The 26138-nt window shown below is 40.3% G+C and overlaps 1 protein-coding gene across 6 annotated transcripts in view; it reads right to left on the bottom strand.

Annotated features, from left to right (window-relative positions):
• LOC146505253 (uncharacterized) overlaps positions 1 to 26138 on the bottom strand; it is a 98159-nt gene continuing 72021 nt past the window's right edge. For 4 of the 6 annotated variants that reach the window (XM_085181744.1, XM_085181747.1, XM_085181743.1 and 1 more), the window contains 26 exons: positions 24709 to 24750; positions 23298 to 23375; positions 22898 to 22933; positions 22663 to 22716; positions 22362 to 22415; positions 21561 to 21602; positions 19137 to 19241; positions 18891 to 18944; positions 18374 to 18427; positions 16369 to 16422; positions 16224 to 16277; positions 15682 to 15735; positions 14750 to 14782; positions 14555 to 14599; positions 13597 to 13623; positions 12404 to 12457; positions 11761 to 11805; positions 11373 to 11417; positions 11213 to 11275; positions 10742 to 10777; positions 9248 to 9292; positions 8610 to 8753; positions 7583 to 7649; positions 7358 to 7486; positions 4216 to 4293; positions 1 to 578 (listed from right to left, as the gene is read on the bottom strand). In XM_085181744.1, the coding sequence (XP_085037870.1) occupies positions 478 to 578; positions 4216 to 4293; positions 7358 to 7486; positions 7583 to 7649; positions 8610 to 8753; positions 9248 to 9292; positions 10742 to 10777; positions 11213 to 11275; positions 11373 to 11417; positions 11761 to 11805; positions 12404 to 12457; positions 13597 to 13623; positions 14555 to 14599; positions 14750 to 14782; positions 15682 to 15735; positions 16224 to 16277; positions 16369 to 16422; positions 18374 to 18427; positions 18891 to 18944; positions 19137 to 19241; positions 21561 to 21602; positions 22362 to 22415; positions 22663 to 22716; positions 22898 to 22933; positions 23298 to 23375; positions 24709 to 24750 (1593 nt within the window). In that variant the 3' untranslated portion in view covers positions 1 to 477. Of the gene's footprint in view, positions 579 to 4215; positions 6973 to 7357; positions 7487 to 7582; positions 7650 to 8609; positions 8754 to 9247; positions 9293 to 10741; positions 10778 to 11212; positions 11276 to 11372; positions 11418 to 11760; positions 11806 to 12403; positions 12458 to 13596; positions 13624 to 14554; positions 14600 to 14749; positions 14784 to 15681; positions 15736 to 16223; positions 16278 to 16368; positions 16423 to 18373; positions 18428 to 18890; positions 18945 to 19136; positions 19242 to 21560; positions 21603 to 22361; positions 22416 to 22662; positions 22717 to 22897; positions 22934 to 23297; positions 23376 to 24708; positions 24751 to 26138 lie in introns of all 6 variants that reach the window. The other 2 variants (XM_085181745.1, XR_014877420.1) reach the window with 2 other exon arrangements.

Below are 26138 nucleotides of genomic sequence, written 5' to 3' on the forward strand. Positions count from 1 at the left end.
CCTCAAACACACAGAAACTCGTGCAAACACGCACGAGAACACAGAAACATGAGATGTACCTTCGGTCGCCACAACAGCTTATCTGAGTGCGAACAGAAGAGTGCATAGACATGCCCATTAAAGAGGCAAACGCATAATTAAGATGGTGGTTTTTTTTTTCAGACAGGAGTCATTTCATGGTCTTGAAAGACATGAGAGTTGACAAGGAATGCATCACGTCACAGTAGAGGATATGAAATTTAAAAAAAAGGAAAATAACTTAAAAGTACTGCATTGCAAAGAGATTTCAGCTGTATTCAAAACAAACCCAACAGCAATCCCAGAAAAACAAAACCCAGACAGCATCTGAGTGTTTTAGTAAAGTGAAAAAAAAGAGGTCAGCGGCGAGTCTCTCCGACTTCCCCTGCTGTGTGGCTGCAGCACTGAGCTCAGAGCCGGATGGCTGTCTTCGTAATAGCTCAAACCCCTCTGCTGGGCTCACAAAGATGGAAGAAGACAGTTGCTGGGGTCGCAAGTACCGGGGGGTCCCCGGGGCCCTGGAGAGCCAGGAGGGCCCCGAGAAGAGATCCCAGGTGGGCCTTCACAGAGAATTAGAGTGCATTAATTACGGCACCAGGCTGCACTTTATCATCATTCAGAAGAGCTTTCAATTAGTGATAAAGCAGACACATGTTCCCCTCACAAACACTCACAGCCATTCACTGTCCATAGAGCTGTACAGAATCACAAATGGAGGGTAGCCAGCTGTGAACATTATAGTGCTTCTGCTACATTTAGATCATCGCCTGGAAGTCCCGCTCTCACCACTCACACGGACCTCGAAATTGCACGGAGTATTAAAAGTATACTATCTCCAAGTAAAGAAAGCTACACGAGTTAAAAATTAGCAGTGTGGTAAGATAAATTTGTTGTACAAACACATGTACAAATATGTTTATTAATGTTAAACCAAAGACAAAGAAACCCCTTCCATTCACAGAGCAATCTGCTTTGTAAGTATTTCCAGCTTTAACCACCAAGATAAATCACTATTCTCAAGCCATTTCTTGTTAAAGTTGCATTTCCCCATTTCCTTCGACTAACGAGCGGGCTGGCTAGCAGGGCCTTTTTCTTTATTATCGTGAATGTATTGCAAGTCCTAAATTGAACTCACCACTGGAAATAAGCATCGGGGAATTGTGTATTCTTATTTTACTTAAATGCATTTTATTCTTCACATAAGTTACAAGCAAAAAGGTTAGCCAGTGTATCCAGGGTAGTGTTACCTTTGTACACATGTTTAGAAGAATTAAAACAAGAACCAGGCAGATTTTTACCTTTGGTTTGTTAGCAGATATGCTCCATTTATATTCACTAATGTAAATGTAAGTTCTCACAGTCTCAATGTTGTTTGTATGCATTGCTTTTAAACCAATACCAGTGTCTTTGAAATCAAGTGTCAAGCAGACGACAATTCCTATTGAGAATTATTCATCAGCATTTCAAAGCACAAGAGATAAAATTTCCTGCTTAGTTAATTTAGTCAATATTTGATCAGAAAAGGACTCAGCCATTCTAAGGTTTGCTGCTTCCAGTTTCTCAAAGTGTGAAAGACTAATTGCAAGACTAATTAAAAATAAAAAACAAATATTAGGTGCAGCTTCTACACGGTCTTTTTTTTAAATTATTTTAGAACATTTTAAATTGCATTTAATTTGTTTTGTTTTAAAATCAATTAAAAAAAATCAGTCTGTAATTACAGTCGCAGTTCTTCTTCTTTACTTTCATTTAATTGAGAAATGCTCCTCTGATGTAATGCAAAGTGGGACTGCAGTGAGTATCAATAGATCACTATATAGCTGCATTGGAGGATCATTCAGAACTGAGGACATCTCATTTACAATTAATGAATTCTCCGGTTTCTCTGTAATGAGAATGGAGGAGAGAGGAAGAACACATCCTCGCTCTCTGATATGGTGAGGTCATCGCGGCCGATGAGACATTAGTATCTCATGTTACTTAGCAACAGCTTGCTGAAGTGTCAAAGCGGTCTGCATTGCTTCATGGTCTCTCGTATATTGTTCATATACGAAAACAACACCAAGAATAACACTTTCTTTCTCAGAAAGCCTGCAAAAAAAGACAAGAGACAAAAACAAAAAAAAAGCCCTCCACTGCAGTCCTGCCACAGGAGTGTCCATTACATCAGTCAACCCATTCACAGCTCGAGGGAGCCTTGCCTCCACTATAGTTTGTACAAAGAGAATTGCAGGTACTGCCTTGTCCTTTACCTCCCTGCGAAAACACAACTTGCCCTTTCCATCAGAGCCACATCCATCTACTGCTTAAGTGCTCAGACAAACTATCCACAGTATCGTGGCGGTGGAAAGACACAGGAAAAAAAACCCTAATCATCTAAAGTACCTTATGTTCCACTTTGTTAATTCTCTTTGTTAATACAACAAGTTTAAGTGGCTTTGTACAGCTGATAGCTTTACCCTGCTAATTTGGCACAATTCAGAACTAATGCACTCCAACGGCAGCACCTTCAGGTCTAATTACCATCAGAGCACATCAGGGAACGAACACGTGGGGGCAAAGATAGCAACTACAGTATGAGGTCACTTCTCAAAAAGAAAAACCCAACAACTTGAAAATACTGATTGATTAGAAGTGCCTTGATTCATCGACCTGTGGAGCCTGCCAGACAGATTTCTTACCCTTTATTTTATATATTTATTATATTATAACTGATAAATCAAAGCTGTGCAAATTTCATTTACGTGACTCACATATCCCAGTCTGAGTCTGAGGGGAACCTGCTCTATGCACGACTAGTGTCAAGAATATCACCAGGAAAAGCAGAGGAGTGGGGCAGCTCGTTGATAGCACTTAGTTTAAGCACTTTCAAGGTCTTCCTGAGACGTGACTACAGCTTAACTCTAACCCCCACCAGTTGAGCTGCAGGTGCTTCTTATACCTGTGTGCCTACAGAGATGATGTCTTTCAAAAGCTGTGATTTGCCCTCTCCAGTGGAGCTACAGCCAAGATAACTTTCCCCTGCACATGCATTATGTGCATACATACACTCCTACAGTCACAGGCTGAAAATCAGCAAGTTAACCCCACTTCTCATCTTCCATCAAGATATGGTGAGATTTTGGTTTTTTTTTTTTAGTTATTTTGCATGACAAAGGACATGCTGAAATCTTGGTTTGTCTCCTTTCATTCACGACAACACCAAGCAGTTCATTTTATAGAGCGGAAGTCATTTTCTGCCACCGCCAAATTCAACCTCTATTGGGGTCCTATTTATGTCGCAGGAGCACAGGGGTTTTTTGAGAACATAATGCAATCTAGAAGCCAAGTTGACTCTAACATGCTGAGAAACCAATTGAAGGCTGAAATAGAATTAAAGGCTGGAGACTTGACTCAGCCCTGGCACATTTCTTTCCTTCTTGGGGACAGCTAAAAAAGCCTGATAAATAATGGCGAAAGGAGGGGTGGTCAATGTAATGGTTATTCTTCCTGATCATTTTAATGCCTGCGGTATAATTAAAACACGAGGAGGGCAATTTTCAGAAGTGCCCTCATACATAGGTGCAAATAGCATAGTTTCTGCCATTTTATTAGTATATTGGTGATGGTTAGTGAGAGGTTTCAATTAAAACACTTTCTTATTTGAACATTTTAAAAATGCAGGACTGTGTCAAAAGAGGCAATCAGTATATAATGAGCTATGCTAAATCCAGTTGCTGACTGTGGCTTGAAACAATGTTGATAGAGGTGAGGGGGAACAAAAACAGTAACTCTGCAGTCCATAAAACTAAAACAATGAGCTTAAAGACAGTAAAATGCTCCATAGAACTGAGGAGAACAGCAGACATGGGTGGTAATTCTCTGCATGTTCAGCACTATAATTGACCCTTGTGACTTTACGCGTTGTCCTTTGTTCCAGAGTTGCTGTAAAACTGCTGGTGATGGTGTAAGGTATTATATAGATAAAGTCTCCAATGTAAAAAAAAAAAAAAAAGCCAAGATGCCTGCTGATGATTTTTTGGAAATCTTCAGGATTTAGAAAGCCTGGAAACTATTGCTCATGAACACTTTAAAAAATGACCAGAAAGACTCATTGGAAGCAAAATACTAACAAATGAGGGGTGGATAAAGACTTTTGCACAGCATATCAAATTAAACATTCAAACTAAAATGCCTCTACTCATAAGGTGTTCTTACCTGGTGGCCCCGTGGGTCCTGGATCTCCTGGTAACCCCAGTCCAAGCTGGCCTCGCTCTCCTTTCTGACCCCTGATTCCTGTGGACACAAACACACACACAACATTGTGGCTGAGAAAACAAATACTACAAACGTAAAGCAGTCCTGTTGTGGTGCCATCTCTACACAGTTTGAATTACAGTTAGTAAGATTAGTACAAATGCCAAAGCACGACAAAGTGTCAAAATGAGGACACACTTGTGGAACCTTTATATTTGTCAACGGACTCCTAATAACACTGCACAGCTTCTCGATTATGTATAATCAGGATGACAGCAGTGTCAGGTATCAAGTATGCACTTATTTTGAGAGATGCACCCTTAGTAGGTGAAGTGGAAACAGACCACTGCATTGTGGATTTGTGCAGCTTTCTAACAACAGCACACATCACATCTTTGACTATTTCAAAACAGAGACAAGAGGCTTTTAACAATCAGAGATCAGACACGTGGGTCACTAAAGGCATTCAGAGAGTGGAAAGGTAGGCCAAGTCAAAGGTGAACTCCGCAAACAACCGAAAGCAATCGTGGCTATTCATGACAGACGCTTTACTCTGATGCTCATTATGTTCACTCTGTCCTATGCTGGAGACTGGCTGCTGCCTGACTACCTCCAAGAAAGAACACAAACCGTGAGCATGCTCAGTGTGTAAAAAGAAAATTCAAAGCATTCGCACATCTTCAAGTCAGACCAGGCAGGCGGTTGCTTTTAACTGTATGCAAACAATCATATTATTCAAGGGCTTTTTCAGTGCATGCAAAAACCAGTACGTCTACAGTTCAAAACAGCAGCATACCAAGTAAGAATTTGAGAGGCTGCAAAAAACATTTCCCCACGAGGCACTTAAAGTAATGGAGTCTCACAACCAGTGGCTGCATGGAGTGCATCAGAAACATTGACAGGAGTATCAAGCATTTCACTGCTTGGCCCAAAGGGGAAACGCTCCAACGCTTACATGTCAGAGAAAATCTCAGAAAAAAGGCTTATGAATGCTCCAAAACTGAATCTCAAAGAAATAAAAAAAGGGGGGCTATCCACACATTGCCACAATAATGAGACTTCTTTCAACACTCACAGAGCCCGGGGCATTCATTCAGGCAGGAGACGTTCCACGGAGAAAAGTGCAATGTACCTTGAGCAAAAAAATAAATTAAAAAATTTCTGAATAGCACACAGGGCAATAAGCTTGGGGGCCACGGTGGATTGGTGCAGTCTGATAAATCGAAAAATGCCACACTGCGTACTTAGTTGAAAACAAATTGTGTCTTGGGGCACTAATGGACAAAGTAAGTTAACAAAATATAATACTGGCAAACAGTGGTTTTTCATGCTTCATTGAACCTGCGCCTGTTGTACGCTGTTGTATACAATATTAAAAGACACATCTACTTAATCGTACCGTGTCTTACAAAAAAGAAAGAAAAAAAAACAACTTTCGTTCTATTTACTGATATGTCCATCTCGCAGGAAGAACAGAGCAGCTTTAAAACAGAGCTTACAGACATGTTTGTTTCACTCAGTATAAATGTTACACAGAATGCATTGAAATACAAAACAAATGTTAAAACAAGAACACAAAAAAAGAAGCAAAATTGATGAAATATGCACTTGAGCACAATGGCTTTCATCAAAGAGAAACTTTGTGAAGATCCCAAAAGTGAACGATGAATCACAAATAAGCACTTAATTACAACAAAGTAGGAAATAAAGAAATGGTGTTCTCCAGCACGAGCCCCTATGGGCGTTCTCTTAACAGCTTGAGACTTTCACCCATGTGAAATCACACCAAAGACAGAAGAAAGGAAGAAAAGAAAAAACTGTGAACTCAACAGAGGGGTTATTTTTCTCCATAAACAATTCATTTCGGCATATTGGAGAAGAAGTCAAATTGGATATTCCAGAGGAGCACAGTCTCCAGCGGAGGATGACGAGAAATAATGAGGAAATATTACCCCAAACTCTCAAGGCCCAAGTCAACAAAGAAAAAAAAAAAAAGAAGTTGTTGAATTTCTGAATTATCAAGGGAAATAACTTTCCTCTTTGTTTTCAATAAATATTTATTGCAAAGCTGCATTAAAGATCACCTATAAAACACTTTTTTTTGGAAGCGTAAAAAAACAAAACAAGCAAAATAAAGTCAAAGACATGTGTAAACGCCAGTGGCATTAACGCACAAATATTTAGAGTTGAGTAGCTGGCTAATTTGGAGACATTCGTGAATGAAAGCAGCCCTTTATATTATAGCAGTGGGTTAAAATGTAAATGGTCTTGAATAATGTGAGGTAGATAACAAAGCTCAAAGAGAACGGCCAATGCAGCGGTGCTTTTGATCTGCACAAACACAATCAAATCACTCCTCCTCTTTAAAAGTTACGATACCATAGTTCTGCTGCGGACACAGTACAAATCTAAGCAAGTCTGAGGTACAAAGCCTGCACCGGCAAACCATTAGTGTTGTATGAGCAGTCAGAAATTTGTATTAGTTTGATAAAAGAATGTCAACCCTCTTTCCTGACTACGCTCCTTTTGCATTTTAGGGGCTTTCTTTCCTGGAGTGAGGTATCAATACTGAGGTTCTTTCCTGTCCACATTGATAACACTTTCTCTTTTTCACAGCCAATTCTTCGTTTGTCTTCATATTTCCCAGAGAGCCGCTGTGCACCACACTCCCGGCCTTTCCTCTGCTCCCCGCCCCTCAGTCTGCATTGATATATGGGTCTATGCAAGAGAGAAATACCCATGAATCCGCACAAAATGCAAGTGTAAGCCCGACTCTAATCCAGCCAGTCTCCAACATTTCAAATCAACATCACAAAAACACGAGATGCTATCCAACAGGGTGCATCTCACAAAAATGTGACTCTTTCTTCTCTAAAATATAATTGGCTAAATGTATGGTTCGGTAAACCATACGGTGTGTTTGCTGAAGTAATTATAGGAGTACATATATAATTTCTTTTCATTAAATAAATTAAGGTTAATCATGTTTCATTAACAGCAATCAGGTTTTACAAGTGTTATTTCTATTCATTCATTCATATTTAAATTATTGTATTTTTCCAGCAGTGGCATTAAGGTGCAGCCGTTCCGCCTGCCATCCTACCAGGAGGTCCACGCTCTCCTGGTGAGCCTGGTAATCCATCCTTTCCAGGAGATCCAGGAGGTCCTTGGATCTGCGACGCTAAGATGCCTGCAGGTGTCTTCTGTAGCCCGCTGTTGCTAGAAAGCTTCTCTGTGAAGCAAGAGAAGAATGCTTAGAGGTAACACAACACAAAAAATAAAAGTACTCCAAACTAATTAAAATAAACTCCTTTTTTTGTTTTTTTACCTTCAAAAATCCTCGATACTTCATTTCGGATAAACATCCGGAGTTCCTCTGTAAAGCTGGAGTCATCCTGCGAGCGGAAATAGTGATAAAGCGCTCACTATTTTAACACTTAACAAGAGAAACTAAAGCAATTAAGGGACAATAAAAATAAAAAGATACAAGTAAAAATGATAATTAAGTGGATATCTGGAACGTTTACTAAATAAAACATTTCTTCTACGCAGATTGTTCAAACCAAACTCGACAAAAAGCAGGGCAGAGTCATTCAGTTTAAATTCAGCTTTTAAAGCTTCCTCCTGACTTGAAAGCCTACCTTGCATTGCAGTTTAATATAACGTCTGAACCCAAACTCAGCAGGCGAATATTAAATTTGGTATTATAGCTTTAAAGTGGTGTTACTTTATTTCCAATTCTGAAGTAATGCACTGCCTATTTAGACTGAAAGTGCAGCTTGTCACACTGGCTCTATTTGCCTCCATATGTATGGAAAGATAAAGAAATTATATACATGCATAGAGCACGTACGCACAGCACACAGCACACGCCGTGTGAACCTTTCTCAGCTGGATTGTTGGTGCTTTTTTTGTGCCGTACCAGTTAGGAAGCCAAACAATAGTATCCCTGGACCTCGAATCTTTGCATTCAGAACAGTTTTTCATCACTGTGAGTGTTATATAACGGTTGTGGCTGCATACAGTAAGTGTAAAATGTCTGTGACAGATGGAGGTGTTTTTGCTGCTCTGCAGAGCTTCAGGCACGCCCACATATCTGTCTTTCTTTCTGTTTCCGTCTCGCTCCCTCTCTGACCTTCTGTTGCGCCTAGATGATCAGGAGTGGGAAGCGCTGAGCAGAAAGAGAACAGCAAGTTCCCGTTCCACTGCCTTGTTTGATGTTTCATGCAGAAAGCTGTAAGTACACCATCCCCCCCCCGTGTATGAGAACTGAGGTGGTAACTCGAGTTGCCCGGTAAAGCTTTTTAATTATCTGGGAGGGTTGTCTTTGTTTACGGTGAAAATTTTCAACTCACCAGGAGGCTTTCACTCCCCAGGAGTCCTGGAGGGCCGGGATCACCTTTTTGCCCCTGGGTACCGATGGGTCCAATTTGGCCGGGCTCTCCTGGGCGACCCCTCTCGCCCTGAACGCCTCTTTCTCCAGGAATTCCTGGATCACCCTGTAGCATTAAAAAAAAAGTAGCAGCTCAGATATACCTCACCTGTGTATGATGTTGAGGCACCAAACGTGAATGTGCTACAGCTACCACTCCTGGCTAGAAAAAGAATCAGTGTCACTATAATCTTCAGGTCCTGCTGTATCACTTTACATACTGTGCACAATGACCCATTTCTCCTAATGTGTCCAGTTAGTTACTGGTCCTGGGGTTCTGCTGCCAAACACAAAGCTAAAACCTCATTTTGCATCCTCTATTAAAGGCGTTTGCAACAGATTACTGTGGAAGTGTGACCAAGCTTTTGCAAACACAATAGCAAACTGCACTGAGCGTTAAATGCCTTTATCTAGTGCTTATGTGCTTGTGGGGATTAGTCATATTTGTGCTGAAGTGAAGACTTTCATTACTATTCATTACTATTCATCAAAATCTTTTTGTTGTGCATTATAGTTGGAGTCACAAAAATAGCTTCCTTTTAAGAAAAGAGGAATGCTTACACGCTCTCCTTTGGATCCTCTTTCGCCTTGTCTACCTGTAGCTCCCTTAGAAAGGAAAAAATTATAGTTGAGGTCTTTGTTGAGGAGTAAGAAGAAAAAAAAAGGCAGTGAAACAGTAAAAGAAAATTATTTTGACCCTGAAACTTTTTAGTAGCTGCACACAAAGCATTGATGTTTGGGATTGTGTAAGGGCGCAAGCAACACTCAATCATTCTAATATGTTCATTTGGAATTTGTTCATTTGAATTTCTGTTAAATCCACTATAAGCGATGTTTGCAGAGGATTTTTATGAATTATTTGACTTTGAGGAATGCACACTTTTCAGATGACGCTGCACTGATTGCGTCTTACTCAGCTCAGGCATAATTCCTCCCCGTATAATGTTTCACCTTCTGCAATGTCACGGATCCTCTGCATCACTCCTGGTTTGTATGACGAACGCCTTCCCACCAGCTGCCTCTACTGTACAGAGGAGCAGGGAGAAAATACCTGTCTCTGGTTTCGTGTCACAACATCTTGTGTCTTCCAATCCCTCTCTGTCACTCCTCATTGCTTGCCTTTACTCTGCTCACAGAAATACCTTTGGGAGCATCTTTGTATCAATTTCCTGCTGGATTACAGGAGCCATACAAAAGACAATCTGGCATGATGTGGTTTTTGAAGCGGGCATCGCTTTGCGATGCCGTTCTCCCCTGCCTGCTTTAATCTGCAGTACTCTGTATTCCCCGCTGCCTGATGGGAGGCTTAAATCTATCATCTTGCCCACTGAAATGTGCTTCCCTGAGCATTACATTAAACCTCAAAGCAGTGTGCAAGGAATTTTGCTAAAGAAGGCAACTATACCATCTGCTAGATGGCACTGTTGCCCCACCAAAAAGTCATGCCCGTCTATAGAAAGGCTCTGTGTGATGCTGAGATTATGAACAAATGGAAGGAAAAAAAAAACAATAAAGTACTCGGGCTGTCATTAAGGTGTAAGGTGAAAAGAAAATTGTAAATCAGAGCAAAGCTGTAATAATCGCAGTCAATCGAGTTTGGGTATTAGATTGTATAATGTGCAGTGAATGGCAATTCAAGCCCATACTGTGAGACCATTCTGTGTTATGTAGTAAACAGTGTAGATTTGATCAGGTACATAAAAGTAGATTTTTATGCATATTTATTTCCATTTTGGCCAGGTTCATCAGGCAGAAAAATGCATATTTAATCTGAAGCGTCTACTGCCCTCTATTACAAACATTTTATCATTGCCTGAAAGCATTAACTGTATAATGAGGGTGAAAAGACTAAAAGTCAACAAAGCCTTAAATCTGCAGGATTCCATTTAGTTTTTTTTTTTTAATCGTTAAAATCTCAAATATGCAAATAGCTTTAATGCAGTCAGCACGTTGTAGCTTGAGGGGGGATAAAAATCTGCTGTGCCATCTTTCTGTAGCTTGGCTGATGTAAAGCACTTTCTATAAGGGGATTTGCGACGCGTTCGCACAACTCACCTGGTATCCTGGAGTTCCATCTTTTCCAGGTCTCCCCTGCTCAAGAAGCGCAACACAAACAAAGACATTTTGTATCAGCTCCCGCCTTCGATTGGATCAGCACTGTTGCACTCCTAGTAATCTCCACAGTTAATGAGATATCTCAACCAAGGGATAATGATCCTGATTGCTGTGCGAACATTGTTCCATTGTGCGCTTACAGGGAAAATTACAGAAACCATCTCTGATGGTAATTATGTGGAGCAATGTAATCATCTACAGGACAAGCGGAAGCTAACATATGTATTTTATTCATATTGTCCTTGAATCGTGTTGCTTTTGTTCCAGACACACACTACAATGGTAAAACAACTATGCGGCCATGTTTTAATAGCACTGTTTCTAGTGTGGACATTATTGGAAGGTGCTTTGTCAACATCTAGTAGTGATAATATTATTGGAAGAGCGACAGAATTTGTGTAGCATCCTTACAGGAAGACCTTGGGGTCCCTCGGGCCCAGGGAATCCTGTCTCTCCCAGCGGACCCCTCTCACCCTGTCACAGAACAGAGACAGCCAATGTGTCAGTCGGCAGTGACAAAGGAATGACGTACAGATTGACAGCTCAAAGAGAGTTAGAGGCTCAGGCTCACCGGCTCTCCTGGGATCCCTGGCTCTCCACGAGCGCCGGGCTTTCCCTGTCAATCACAAGTATGGGAAAAGAACAGACCGTGTTTGACAGGTCCTCGATAGTGTCATATCTACAGCACCCCTGTAACCTTCCATTTAAAATACAGAGACCAGCATACCAAAGCTGCACAAAATAAATCTTCCCAACAAAACACTGCACAGACAGACTGCAGGTGTAAGGCAGCATTATTAATCAAAATAGTTTGGCGCTATAGGAATTGAGAGCTATTATTCTGTCTACTTTAAAAAAAACCCATCACTGACTTGTTGCCAGAGGCAGACTTAAATAACATAAATGACTGATCAGAGAGAAGTATGTCCTAAATTAATTTTAAAAAATGGAGGACTTACTGGAGGACCTAGCATCCCTGGTGGACCAGACAAACCCATATCCCCCTGGAAGCACAACATATTAGGTAGATAATGTACACATAACATAAAAAATACTATAAATCACTGTCACATCAAGCAGACACACAGATAGTGGTATCAGAAACTCTGTATAATGAAAGCTGCTGGGCTGCTATGTGTCTGGACATGTGCAATGCAAAAATCTGAAACATTTAATAAAAACTATAAATATCTCCTCAGAAAAATCACACACATATATTTATTATAAATGACTTCCTTAAGAACTTAGCTCTTCTTCATATCTCAACAGCAAATGCTTTGCATATGTCAAACCTTTGACAGCAGGCCCTGAAAGGATAAATTACTCTGGATGTCAGAGAAACTGAAATATTCCACCCCCATCAACCTTCCACAAAACACACAGTCACACACCGCAAATCAGTGGAAACATTTCTGCACAGAAAAGGCAGAAAGTTGTGAAAAGATGCCTCTAGGACTTTTTTTTTTAATGAAGGAAAATTCATTAAGTAATTGTGCAAATTATTAATTATTACATTAATACTTTGGCTCCAGCTCAGAAAAACGTGGAATTCTCAGAATTTAACAGGCGGTCATCGTGAAAACTTTGTATCTTGATGTTTACCTTAGCACCCGGCAGCCCTTCAAGCCCAGGTAATCCCATGGGCCCTGGTTCCCCCTGTGAGATAAAAATACACCAACTGTTATGTTAAGACAAAAAAACCAAACAAAATAAAAACCCAACCCTCCTCGCTTCCCCCTTTTTCCAACCAAGAATGAGGTTATTTCTGTCTCACAGTCCTAGAGTGAGGCTGGCGATAAGCGACTGGAAGGTAACAAGTGTCATTATAAAGCGACCATCATGCATAAATGAGCAGATATAGATCAAAAATGGATGAAGGCGAATAAATTTAATTCTGCAGGGGCCCAGATTTTACACATTTCCCGCTCTCATCTTGATAATCTCGGTCAGGTATTGAGAGGACAATACTTCAAATGACCTAGGACACATGCTGTCACACTTTGAAGGCTTTATATCCATTAGAAAAAAACGAAAGCCATTTGACAATCACAATCACACCTGCTTTCTTCACTAAAAATAGAGAGCCATTCCCAGTGCTAAAGCAAGTGATGGCCTCTATCCACCTCATCTTGCTTGCGCTGCCATGGAGAAATGCCATTACACAGAATAGAGGGGCGACCGGCACTGACACAGACGGATTGTCCAGGTAATTGTCACACATGTAGATTGTCACGAATACGTTACTCAGGCTACGGGAAGAGCGGGCCAGCCAGAGGATCAGCTGTGAGACGGATTGGGGCAATTCCACCAAGGCACTGCGGATGCTTGAACAATTTATTAAAATGTCAAATTAACATGCCAGTGAAAAATCACTGTGAAACAAAACAAACAAACAAAAAATAAAGAAAATTTAAAAAAAAAAATGCAACTGGGCTGGCGAAAAATTGATGATTCCCATGTCTGTGTGGACTGTTTTCAGGCGTCAGAGTCAGGGGGGATGGGCATTTGAAGTGCAGTGAGGATTTGTGGGTTCCCACTGGCAAGACAATATGGTACAAAGGTTTCATATTTGTAGGAGTCGAGATCATTTTTTTTTCTGTGTGTTGGAGTTCTTCTGAAAGTGGTTAAGTGCTCGGGCTTGAGGCTGTATTGACTTATTTTATCCAGTAGAAAGCCATAGAAATAATTATAGCAAGCAACTGGCAACTCTGACTTCTCCGGGTTTTTTTGCGAGGAGCACAAAAACAGCCAAATGCCTCAAAAAATATAGCCCTCGATGAAAAGCTTCAACTTACTGCAGGTCCTTCATCTCCTTTGGGACCCTTAAAAAGAGAAAGAGAGGGAGAGCGGACATATTACCCCCGTGAATGTGACAACTGCTTCCATAAAAATCGTAAATATCATCTTTAATGGCATGTGGTTACTGTATGTTATTGTCATTTAAATTTATATTAGTCATTATTACTTGCCTTTTCTCTTATTTTCTGTGTGTAAATCACGCTAACAGTGTAATATTGTCTCAAGCTCAATTAAAATGATCAGGATCGTATAATCCAGTCAAAAAGGCTTAAAACAACAGCAGCCAGCAATTTTCCACATTAATAAGCACAAGCAATTATTGATGAATTGGGCTGCTTATCCTCCTTAACACTGATGAAGATGCTCCTTTATTTAGATTGCTCCTGTTGTACTGTTGGCCTGTGATGGATGCAGTACAGGGAGAAGCATCCTTAAGATGTAGCTATGGCTCATGTCCATTGTGCACTGGGGATAGCAGAGTGTCTACTTTTTGTCACCACCTTAAGTGTTCGTTTTGGTGGATGGATCCCTGCAGGGCTTGTGACTGAATGTCTCTCAGGACTGGACAAGATTACAAACTGTCTGATAAGGAGGAGCAGGGGGAACCCGATAAGCAAATCGGGTCACTTCGGCTTGGCACTGTGCAGAGCAGCCGAACTTCTAAGTCTATTTTGCATTTCAATGATGTTGTGTGTCCTGGGGTGGATAAGAGGCACCTGTTTGAGAGTCAGGAAGCCTCTTGGCCTTCACCAACCACCAGATCTCAATGAGCATGATTGACTGTGATATAATAGCCTTAGAAGCCACGATAACACCAGAGGGCTGGTCAGGCTATTTGTTATTCAGCTCTCCCAGGCTCTGCAGCTCAGACAGTATCCACACGCCTGTTTGCTAGTGTTACTTCACAATTCAGTGTAAAGGATTTGCTTCAGGCGCAACAATGATTATACTTACCGGAGCACCGGGAGCTCCAGGGGGTCCTAAAATAGCTCCACCGCTCTGCAAAGAATTTTTTTTACATTTTATAACACGGGCCAAAAACAACAAGCACAGAATCTTTTTCTAGCAAATTTGACTTAAGGCTCTGCACAGCACTATGCATTCAGAAGATCCCAATGACAGTGATCTGAAGTTTTTTAAAATCTTTACCTGTGGCTTGTACAGGCTGCCCATTCCGTTGCCCTACAACACAACCCAGAGTAAATCAGACATCTTCTCTAAGAGGCTCTTTTCATTGAATGTAAGTTCTAGGCACCGGGAGTCCTTACAGAAAACTGTACAGTAGGTCTGAAGCAGTTATACACTGCTAAGCCCTTAAAAGCTACATAAGAGAGATCAATAGCTCATTTGGTGATTACAGAGAGAGAAAGGAAGAGAGTGCGAGAAAGAGTGAGAAGTGAAAAGAGGAGGAAAAAAAAACACAGAGAAGCGTAGACTTAATAATCCTTGAGCCAGTCGTAATTCCAAAAAGACGAGTGCCTCAGAAATACAAAGGAGCACACTGATTAAAAAGATTTGGGTATGAGAACTAGGTAATCTGCTCTTCTTGTATAGTATTAGAACATATAATGATGTTTTTCCCATGATAGATTGGTAGAGGGCAGCTATTGTAAACGTAGAAGGAGTCAAGGTTCTCATTTAGAAGCAAGTGAATACCCGTGCCCTTTTCAGGCCACTGAGCCATCTCTTGTCCTCCCAGACTGCAGTTTATGAGACCAGGGTGTGAGGGGAGGGGGGCAAGGCAGGTTCAAGGGGACAGCTGATGAATTATAGATTTGCCTTTGGAAGCGCTTACTCACTTTCCTTTTAAAGGAAAGAAACATAACTCAATGCCAGCGTGCAGGTCGTGACGATTTCATCGTATTTGTACCTGTTTGTCATTTATGCTTTTCCTGATACAATAAATACTGTTAGACTGAGGAAACATAAGTGCTGAGGACATGCATTTAACTCCCTAACCATAAGAGTGTTTCCAAAAGGATAAAGTGCCAGTAACAAAATAATGTGTAATCTATTACCCTAATGTAGGTTTTGAGACTTATTATCAACAGATAGCACTTGTTGAGGCACCAGGAACTTACCGGAGGCCCTGGAGGCCCTGGAGGCCCTGGTCTACCTGGAGGTCCTTCATTTCCCTGCCAAACACAAGCCAGAAGAATTTTTAAACATGTCTGTGAAAATGCAAATGTTTATCAGCCACAGTCCCATGTTAATGTAATCAAGTGAATCTCATTTGCCGACCCTGGGAAACAAAAAAGAATCTCATGAGACGTCTATCTGCTTTCTAGCACTTTGATGCATATATTAAAATTTGGGGAAAATCTTAAATTATTTAATATTTTCAAGTATTCATCAACTGCAGTTATTTTGTTTTTCTGTTTTATGAATCTGTCTTTAAGATTCATGATACCACACATGGAAACAAGAGGACAGTGCAATTTCATTAATATACTCTGTCAAAACAATTTACCGCAGGCTTTAAAGCAGTGGCTGAAAGCACTCATGTAACCAGCAGGTCATTTAATGTGCGCTCCCCACTGACAATACACTGTATATAAAATCCAGAAATTCGTGCACTCTGCCTATGGTATGCAGAAAAATATAGAAATAGTAAAAACATTACTTTATCTCCTTTGGGTCCAGGCTGGCTCATTGGACCTGGTCTACCCATGAGTCCCTGCAAACAGAATAGAACACCTACTTTATCGTATGAAACAATTAAAGAGATTTTGCATAATTTTAGACCACATGGAGGATGGATTTCTTACCGGGGCCCCTGTTCGACCAGGCACACCTGGTAGCCCTGGTGCTCCTGAAGGCCCCTAGAGGAGACAAAATTAGTTATTATTTTTTCAAATTTACTTACTATCATCAAAAGAATAATTACATTAATATTTTTCTGCATCACTAGAGGCTTCATAGTGTAGTGGTTTACACATGTGCAGAAATAGTCTCTGATTTCTGCGCTTACTTCATGGATTTCTGGTAATAACTTTCTGTAGTTCTGAGTTCTGGTTCCTGCCTAGTTCTGAATTTTGATTTGTATTTCACTTCAATTGCTACTTTCAGTTTGTTAATTGTCTGTTTAGTTCTCTCAGTGTTTCCCAATCTGTTCCTCCTTCTGTCTTTGTCTTTCTGCATTCCCTGAATAAGCTCATTTATGTTTTGTTCATCCGTCTTGTTTCAGTGTCTCCTTGTTACAGCGGTGGCCGCAGAGAGCATGAAAACTGGCTTCTGAAGTCCCACTTTGAAGCTTTCAGATGAACGTTTCTACCATCACCATCTTGGTTGCAAAAAAACAGATGCGACAAGAAGGGGTGGGTCTGACTGTGAAACCGCACACTCACTGGCTAATGACTTGTGATTTAATTTGCTAGCCATGTGTCTCCAAATTGAAACATACATGGCCGAGATTTACAAAATAGACTTAATTTTTTATTTAGTATGAAGTGAGTGAGCCCATGAACTCAGGAGGAAAGTCTTTCCAGAGGTCAAGATGGAAAAACATTTCTCCATAGACTTCACAAAGTCTTATTTTCAACCACAGCTGGTGGCTTTCACATAGAATGTAGATTTTGGGCACTTCTGCACTGGCTTCATTTTCCTGACCTGGAAGCTCTTTGTGGCTTGTTGTCTGTCGTTTCTCATTCTAATTTTACTTCCTGTTTGTGCCCTAACTAGTCTCACCTGTATTAATTATGTTCAGCTGTGTCCTGTTCCCTACTAGTCTCCAGTTTCCTATCAGTGCTCAGTGTGTGTAGATAGAGCCATTCCTTCAGCCTGTGTATCCTTGTTGTTCCTGGCTCCCTGTGGTTTTCCAGGATCTCTATTAACTCCCTGTTGGATATAGTTATTGGACTTTTCTGTCAACCTAATAAAAATGCCTTTTTTTTTTAAATTTTGTCTACCTTGGAGTTCTCTGTTTGGATCCTATATTGTACAAACACTATAGTGCTGATGGAGAGTTATGTGGCCATGCTGAGCGTCAGCTGTGCTGCTCCGAGCACATCAAGCATATATTCTTAAAATGTGGATAAATTAAATTATTGGTCATTGTGGTGTCACATTTGTTTTGTTAAAATCTATGCTACATTTTAAAGGATGAATTCAAAAGCTTTTCTATACACTGTAATGACTTCTGAGCTTATGCTTGTATTTTCTTTCCTTTAGAGCTTATCTGAGTATGCAGAAGCAGCAGAACATCACATTTTCTACTGTGGGGCACTTCATCATGTGACACCTTTATTAATTTATTTGGCGACTAGGCCCTATAGTGTATTGTTTGCTATATTTTAGAAATGCCATTGCATGCATTTCTTTGATCACTGAAAGAAAAAAAAAACTCTGCTATCTGACCAAAACATGTCTTTTATTGAGCTGTTATAATCTAGTAGCAAGTGTGCCTGCTAGCAAAACTCTTCTGCCATGGCAGTTCAGTGCTGAAAGCTGACCTATGGGAAACTTCTCAGCTGCTTTCAACACTGTCTTTTTTTAAATGAACACACACAAACATGCAGGGCAGGCTTTGTTCTTCATAAAGTAGTTCCTTGGAGAGCAAGAGATAGGGCATAGTGCAAATGCAGCTCTGCGGATAGCTTTTGATAGCTTCTTTTGAAAACAGACTCTCAGAGCAGACGGACTTTAAGATGAGGCCAACATTAGAATATATTTACATCCGTTTGAAAAACCTCTTTCTCAATGTCACGGTGACTTCTGACCTGGTTAGATAACCACTGGATTAATTTGTTTAGACTCAACTTTTTCTTCACTCACCTCATCACCTTTATCACCTATAGGGCCTGGGAACCCTCTCTCTCCTTTTACTCCCTGCGGGAAAGCAGAAGCAATAAAGTAGGGAAAAGTGAATGTTTTTCCAAGGAAAAAGGGAAGAAAAAAAACAACCTTAAACTAAAGTCTGATGGGCGTAAACTTCAAAATGTATCTTCCAGCACACAACTTGAAATTGCCTAGCCTGTTTCACCATGGTACAAGACTGTATCCATAGCAACAACTTCTGCAGTGAAAACCTATGTGTGTTCAGAATAATATGAGTTGTGGAACAGCTGCTTAGGCTTTCAGGAATAATGCAAAAATAAATTTATGAAAAGCTTTTTCAGTGCAAATCTTTGTCTAGCAGATTAAATGCACATCTAAGCAAACAATATCATAAAATAAGGCTATATCTTCTACACATTCTTGCCATGCTGATAAAATGGGTTATGGGTTATTTATTTTTATAAAATCTGTTTTTGTTATTTCACAAGTTTACGTTTGATATCTTCTTGCCTACCTTTGGACCTTCTTTTCCCGGGTTACCCATCGGACCTCTGACCCCAGGATCTCCCTGTTTGGAAAAGGAGTCCATAATGGATTTGTGTTCAATAGTGCAAGCATGCACTCAAAATATATATCTATCATATATATTATGATATATATATCATAATATCATGAAGGAGCACTGAAAGCATGATGTGCAATGCAAATCAAAGTCACATTTTTTTGTAAATTGTCTGCTATGCTAATGAGTCACTTGTACCTTTTCTCCCACCAAGCCCTCTACTCCTTGCACTCCGGGGGAGCCCTTTTCTCCCTTCTGTCCAGGCAGCCCTGGGACTCTCGTCTGGCACACACTGCAGGCATTCTACCAGCGCAGGCAAGGCAGGAAGCAAAAGTGGAAGCACAGATAAGATTTCATCAGGCTGAGCTGGAACACTGTATTTTCGCCCTTTATTATGTCACATCCCCTGGGTGGAGGACAAGACCTCAACTGACATAAAGTGTTCTCAAAATGTCCACAGAGCAGAAATAATGTGAACCCACCTAGAGTGCCTCCAAGAGTGTCTCTCACTGAGGTGAGTGGTGAACTTTGTCAAACTCACTGACTGTGACATTTAGGTGAGAACCTAAATATCATTGGACCAACTCCATTGGCACTGCCGCATGTTGTGACTCGGACTTACTGTATGTGCAGCAGGATTAGTGGGCTTTTGCAATGCTGTATTTGAGTATTTTAAAATGAGTTTACTCGATCTTGATAAGGACTTTCCAGATATTTTGCTCAAGTGACTTTGAGCAGTGCTGCTTTACAGCTTTTACTAAGACCATTTTTACATGTGGATACTGGATTTTTTTTGCCAGCGACATACTTACGGTGCACATAAAATCTACAATGGCATTTCAGCACTGACCCCTGAAAAATGTATATTGTATCACATCTCATCTCACCGTATCTTATTGCATTACATTGTACTGTACTGCCTTGTATCACATCCGAGCCTAACGAACTGCATCACATCTTATCATATCACAGCATATCGTATCATATTACATCACATCCCACATATTTCATCCTATTGCATTGTATTATATTGTCCATAATGCATCACGTTGCATCCTATTGCATCCTATCATATTACATTGTATCATATTGCATCATATCGCATTGCACTTCATCGCATCTTGATCTATTCTAGATACACTATAGACTCTACTCCTAGCACAGAAAAGAATTAGGAAGTTTAAGTTGGAAAAAGGCAGTAAAAACAAATGCATTTCAAAAATAACAACAACAACAAAATCTCACTAAATTTGAAAAATAAAATGAAAAGCCATCCTTTCAATATTGCCATTTAAGCCTAATCTTCAAAGACTTCAACACAATGGCAAAATAATAAGAGCATGCTGTTATTGACATGAATGAAAAGAAAAACAATACCCGTGTTAAATGTGTTTAGCGCTTTTTTTTAAGGTGTCATCGAGGTGTCAAGAGTACTAATCACAGCGGCATTACGTGACTCTGATGAAGGCTGTAAACAGTAGATGAATCTAACGGAGCACTTAATGGACAAAATAAGTTGACTCTGAAGGAAGGGTTGACAGAAAATAATAAGTCTGCTGACATTTGGCTTTATCTATCAATGATTAATCATGTGAAGGCATTATATTTATTGTCAGAGCTGACGTATGTTAAGCATTAAAAAGAAAAAGCTTTAATTTGTCTAAGTGCTGTCCTGCAGCTAACGACACGTACTAAGATGACTAATCTACGTCAGTGGAAAAAAAGAAACGGAAATTGCATTTATTTTGACAGAGTGTTTGCATTATGAAAGGTAAAAGCTACTAAAGGAGTACTTGATCCCATTTTAACACTGTACTATAAGGAGATACTGAGGAGTGTCTGGTATTAGGTTTAACTGTGTAGTCCTGGTCCACATTCAGCACTGGTCAGAAAAGGTTGGGATCCTGAGCACTGCTGTAACAATATATATTCCAATATATGAGGAATATGTTAGAAAACAGTTTCAAAGTGCTGCCTATCTGCTGATTTTGGGACAAACTTATATGTCCCAAAAGTTAACATTCTTTCAGATTTACATATTGAGGGTTAAGGTTTAAGTAATGTAAAATGTAGAGAAGAGACAATTAAAAAGGAGCTAGGGCAGAAGAGAAGTCATTTTGCATGAGTGTTTTGAGGCTTTTGGATCGAGTGGTGACACATTGTTTGAATGGAGAAGTGCTATTTAGCAATTATTCTTCTGTAAAACTGTATACAATGCATATCTGAAGCCGATCTTATCTTTTGAGACAGTAATCTCTCTATAATCTTGTTTTTCACTTTATTTGCATTGCACTTGTGTGGTATTTCAATATTTCATTGTCACACTGAGAGGCTTTACTAAACATGTTGTCACACTGTGCACCTCTGGTGAATGAGTAATCCTGGCTTTCTCGTGAAATTGTTTTCTTTTATTTTCTGGATCTCCTTCTCCCAGTCATCCTGATAAAGGCACTCAAGGGCTTTCTCACAATATCTCTCAAGTGATTGCATCCATGTATTAGTGGAATAGTACTGTTTCACCCCGGCAAATGCTGTTCATTTTAAATACCAACCCTCACGCTTCTGCATGCAATTGTTCTGTGAAAACAATGCAATTATCATCAACTATGGAGATATAAATACCTTAAGCAAAGCACCCATGTCTCCAAAAATCGGCAGGGCAGTCTGTTAGGAAAAAAGAAGCAAAAAAAAGCCTTAATTTCAAATCTCATCTCTCTTTTTTTAATGAGATTTCTGCAGTTGTTTATTTTTGCTCGACTGCTTCTTTTAATAAAACATCACAAGGCACACAAGACCGACTTACATGCCTGGAATGCGATTTTTTCCTTGAACATATTTAACAAAGTTTGCTTTAAGTGTTTCATTCTCAGTTTTATCTGGATTGCTTGAGGAAACCGTTTAATAACTTTGTTATTTTGGGAGACATGATCCGCAAATCTTCAAAATATTGTTGTTCTCCGAAGCTGAGAAAAAAAACAACATTTTGATGTGAAGCCCGTGTATTTAAAAAAAAAAACATAAAATGGTATAAATAGCTATCTTTACAACGCATGAATATAAATGGGCTAAAATGCAAAAATTTCAAGGCTTTGATGCAGCAGCGGTAGGAATGGTGAGGTACTCACACTACAGCTATTAGCACTTTAGTAAATGCTCCTCATTTGAAACTCACAAAGACACAAGAAAGGAATAAAAATATGCTCTAACAACAGGGGGCCGCCAATTTGTTGTAAACTGGAACATTTTCCTGAATGTGGTGTCGGTTGCTGAACACTAGAACTACAGCTACTTATTATCCCAAAACTGGAGCTACAGTCTGAATACTGAGTTTGACTTGGTGATCACTGAGGTGATCTCAGTAGGTCTCATGGCTGATCAGTGATGCTGAACCGCTGTAAGCAAAACAGAGATTTTCTTACTTACTGGTTCACCTGGAGGGCCGGCAGGCCCCGGTGGACCTGGCCTACCAGGGGAGCCCTTTAATTGAGACAGAACAAGGAGTTAACAGCACTTCTGGTTACGATATGAAGCACACAGGCAAGGCTATAAATTTCAGCTTTCACACTCTTCTCAGTTGGTGGGGATTTGTGTCCAGGAGCTGTGATACATTGTACTTGTTCATCCACAGTTGGTAGCTGACATTTCTCCATGCTTCTGGCCATCTTTTATCTGTAAACGTACAAGGGAGTGGAAAACAGTGGAAGGACAGGCTGCTCTTACTCACCTCTCTTCCTGGAGCTCCAGGGGGGCCAAATGGACCCGGGGGTCCACGAGAGCCCTGAAAAATACCAAGATAGAGGCTAGCAGTGTTGCCCTATACAGTCACCCACAATTAGTGGTAATAGTGCTGTAACAAAATTGCCAAGGAGAGATCCATGGCTAATTGGACGAAAAATTTTAAAAATCAACTTGAACATCTTGTTTGTGTGTTGTGGAAACAGAAAATTTATCGCACACACCTCAATTCCTGACTCCCCGGGGGGTCCCACGGGGCCCTAAAAACACATCACACATCTTGTTAACACCACCTGCCCTCTAGCAACCAGGATCCAATAAAGAAATTGTGTTAGACACCTTTTTCTCTATTGATTCGCTGTCTACAACCCTGTGTTTCAAAAATGAACACAGACTCACTCACTGTCAAATCTGAGTTTCAAACTAGCACCCCAGAGCGTGCATGATGAGGTGAGAGAGCAAGTAATGACCGATGTTTCTAATAAAAACACATCTCCAGTATTCAGAGAGTAGCCCGTTCTTTCCACGCCTAAGACAAAAGCAGGAATCTGAATGTTTCAAGGGTGCCACTAAATAATAAATGGTTTGGTGCTCACTGACCAATCAATACGACATCATACTCACAGGTGGCCCTGTAATGCTCTCCCCAGGTTCGCCTTTTTCACCGTGGTCTCCGGGCAATCCTGGGATGCCTCTTTCACCCTAACACAAACACAAGGGAGTGGTCAGTGATGATTTAATGATGGTGAATCCAGCTAAAGGAAGGGCTGCTGCATTGCTCATCAAGTATTCAAAGACTGCCAGAATCCATTTCCTGTTATCTTGAGCCTCTTTGCTTAAAGGGTAAAGAAAGAAAACATAACCGCGGTGAAGGCCATTATGATGCAGATTTTAATTATGTCCATCATTTATGTATGATACATAAGATACTCAACTGTGCAATTATTTTTCCATGTCAAATCCACTGATATTGATAGTACAAAGTGATCAGAAAAAAATGAAATCTCTTTGATATCCAAGCATATTATGACAATTTCAGTGATATCAGTCATATTAGTGATTTCCAGCTGGTATTAGATGCACTTCAGGAGATATATCTTCATGTTAAAAAAAGTAAATAACATGGAAGATGATGTAGAGCAGTAAAAAAAAAGTCTCCAAGAACCTCAAAACTTCTTTGTGTAATGTTTAAGTGTAATCCAAAAAAGACCATCAAAGCAAAATTAGTTTGATAATAAACTTCAAGGTAGGTTTGTTGGAATAATGCACTCAAGGAAATCAGAGAGAATGGTTTAAACGCAGTAGACCAGAGGCCAGTTTTAAGGAGAAGCTGTAAAGCAGTGTCCTTGAAGGCAATGTGTTCAAAAAGCTACCTTTCAACAGGGTAATAACCTCAAGCATACGGGTAGATTTAGCAAAGAATGGCTCAAAAAGAAGAAAATTAAAGGTTAAAGAAGGGTCTGGCCAAATAAAAACTACACACAAGATCCTATCAGAATCTCACTGGAATGCTTATGGAGGGGATTTAACATGGGCACTGCATGCAAGAGCAACATTTTGCAAATGAGAAAACTTTACATGGAAAGGTGGTCAAGAAGTTGAGTGAAGCACAGTACGATCAGGAGGACAATGATGCAAAACACACTATAAGAAGTTATTTGAGCTAAATGGAGCAGCGCTACCGCGTAAAGCCAAGGCTGCACTTACTTTTTCCCACAGAGGAATATTGCATCAATAGATCTGAACAAAGTGTTCAGATAGCCACACAGAGCCCTAAGGTCTCAGCCTAGGATTACATAATGTTACATCATTACAGAACATGACACATGTAGTCAGTGTCAGCTTCTGTAGAACAAAGCAAAGTGTGGACGTTTTCATTCCCGTGACACATTTTCAAGCTCATGCTATCCTGGAATTCGTGCCAGGTAAGCTATTTGTTACAACTTCTTCTTTTTTGTAGTACAATTAAATTTATTTAGCTGAATTGTTTCTTTTTCACTTTTTATTGCTTATTTGGTGATGTTGGAGGACCTACCTTAGGTCCACGAGACCCTCTAGTTAAAGGCAACCCGTCCCCCTGTAAAAACAAAAACAAAACAAAAAAACAAAGAAGACTTTAGAATAGAAATTCACTGCACACTGATCAGCAATTCTCTTTGAGAACTGAGGTAAGGCCTGAGAAGCAGCCCTAGTGCTTTAATTCAAACAGGAGTCTTGAATCAGTATGAGCTACACACATTACAGTGTTGCCTTATGAGCACATGTTCAATACTGCTTACAACAATTTGATTAGTTTCACTGTACAGATGCAAGGTGATAATGCCGTACCACAGAGAGGGTGGGGGTTGGGGGAGAAAACAAAAAACCTTGATTGGAATCGAGGTGTGGGCATTATTTACTGTACGATCCAGATGAGACATTGATTTCTGTGGTCAGCATGTATTTGTGGTGCAAGTCCTACATTGTAAATTAGCTGGGCAGAAGCTGGGTTTGAGCCAACACAGCAGTTCTTACAGTTTTGGGGAGAAATGGACCAGTTCAGTCAAACGTAAAACACTAAAGTTTGGGAAGTACAGAACTTTTGAAACCAATGAGATCTGATGACATTAGTGGGGCACTTCCACTCTACTGAAACAGAACTTCTCCCTCGGTATGTGAGAGTAGATCATAAATTTATAGAAATTTATATAAACAGCATGTTTAAAGTACAAAGACTTAGCTGGTCATTATTCAGTTGAAGGCAAGCTCAACAAAGTGTGTGACATCTTAGTTCAGTGGTTTATACATTTGCCTAACAAGGAAACGATCGTGGAAGGAGAAACAGATTCCTTTGGGGTTGTGTCAGGAAGGGCACTGAATACAAAAATCTGCCAAATCAAATGTGCGGCGCTACCTGCTGTGGCGACCCCACATGGATGAAAGTGGCTTTGTCCTTAGCTGTTTGAGCAGGCTAACTCGTTAAAGATGTGTTTTGTTTATTTCCTTTTCCCTTACCTTTGTCTTATATGACAACGTCCATAAATGCTAAGGACATTTCTTCCTACATCTCCACACACTAATGGTATTTTCAAAAGACAGAAATATGTCTGCTTTAAATGAAAGCCATTTTTCTTAGTTTAGCTTTTTCACCTATTGCATACAACACTGTGAGAGGTCATTTTCACGTGGTAAACACCCCATCTTGACACCCACAGCCGTGTTTTTCAATCCCTTTCCAATTTTCCCAGTGCAGGAGAATGTTAAGAGGTTTAAATACGTCGGCCTGAACACAATCTTTCCTTTATTACTCTCCTCACGGTACCCTTGGCTTGCTTGATTAGTAGGTCTGCTGTTGGGCTTAATGTTCAGATTGGAGTTTCCACACACAAACAAACACGACTGTTTAAAGCTGCAGAAGCCCACAGGTGATTGAGAAGTGCGAGTGCCATCAACCGGGATTGAGGCTGTGGCTGCACACGCACAGCC

The sequence above is a fragment of the Neolamprologus multifasciatus genome, chromosome 13 (assembly GCF_963576455.1).
Source record: "Neolamprologus multifasciatus chromosome 13, fNeoMul1.2, whole genome shotgun sequence".
NCBI lineage: Eukaryota > Metazoa > Chordata > Actinopteri > Cichliformes > Cichlidae > Neolamprologus > Neolamprologus multifasciatus.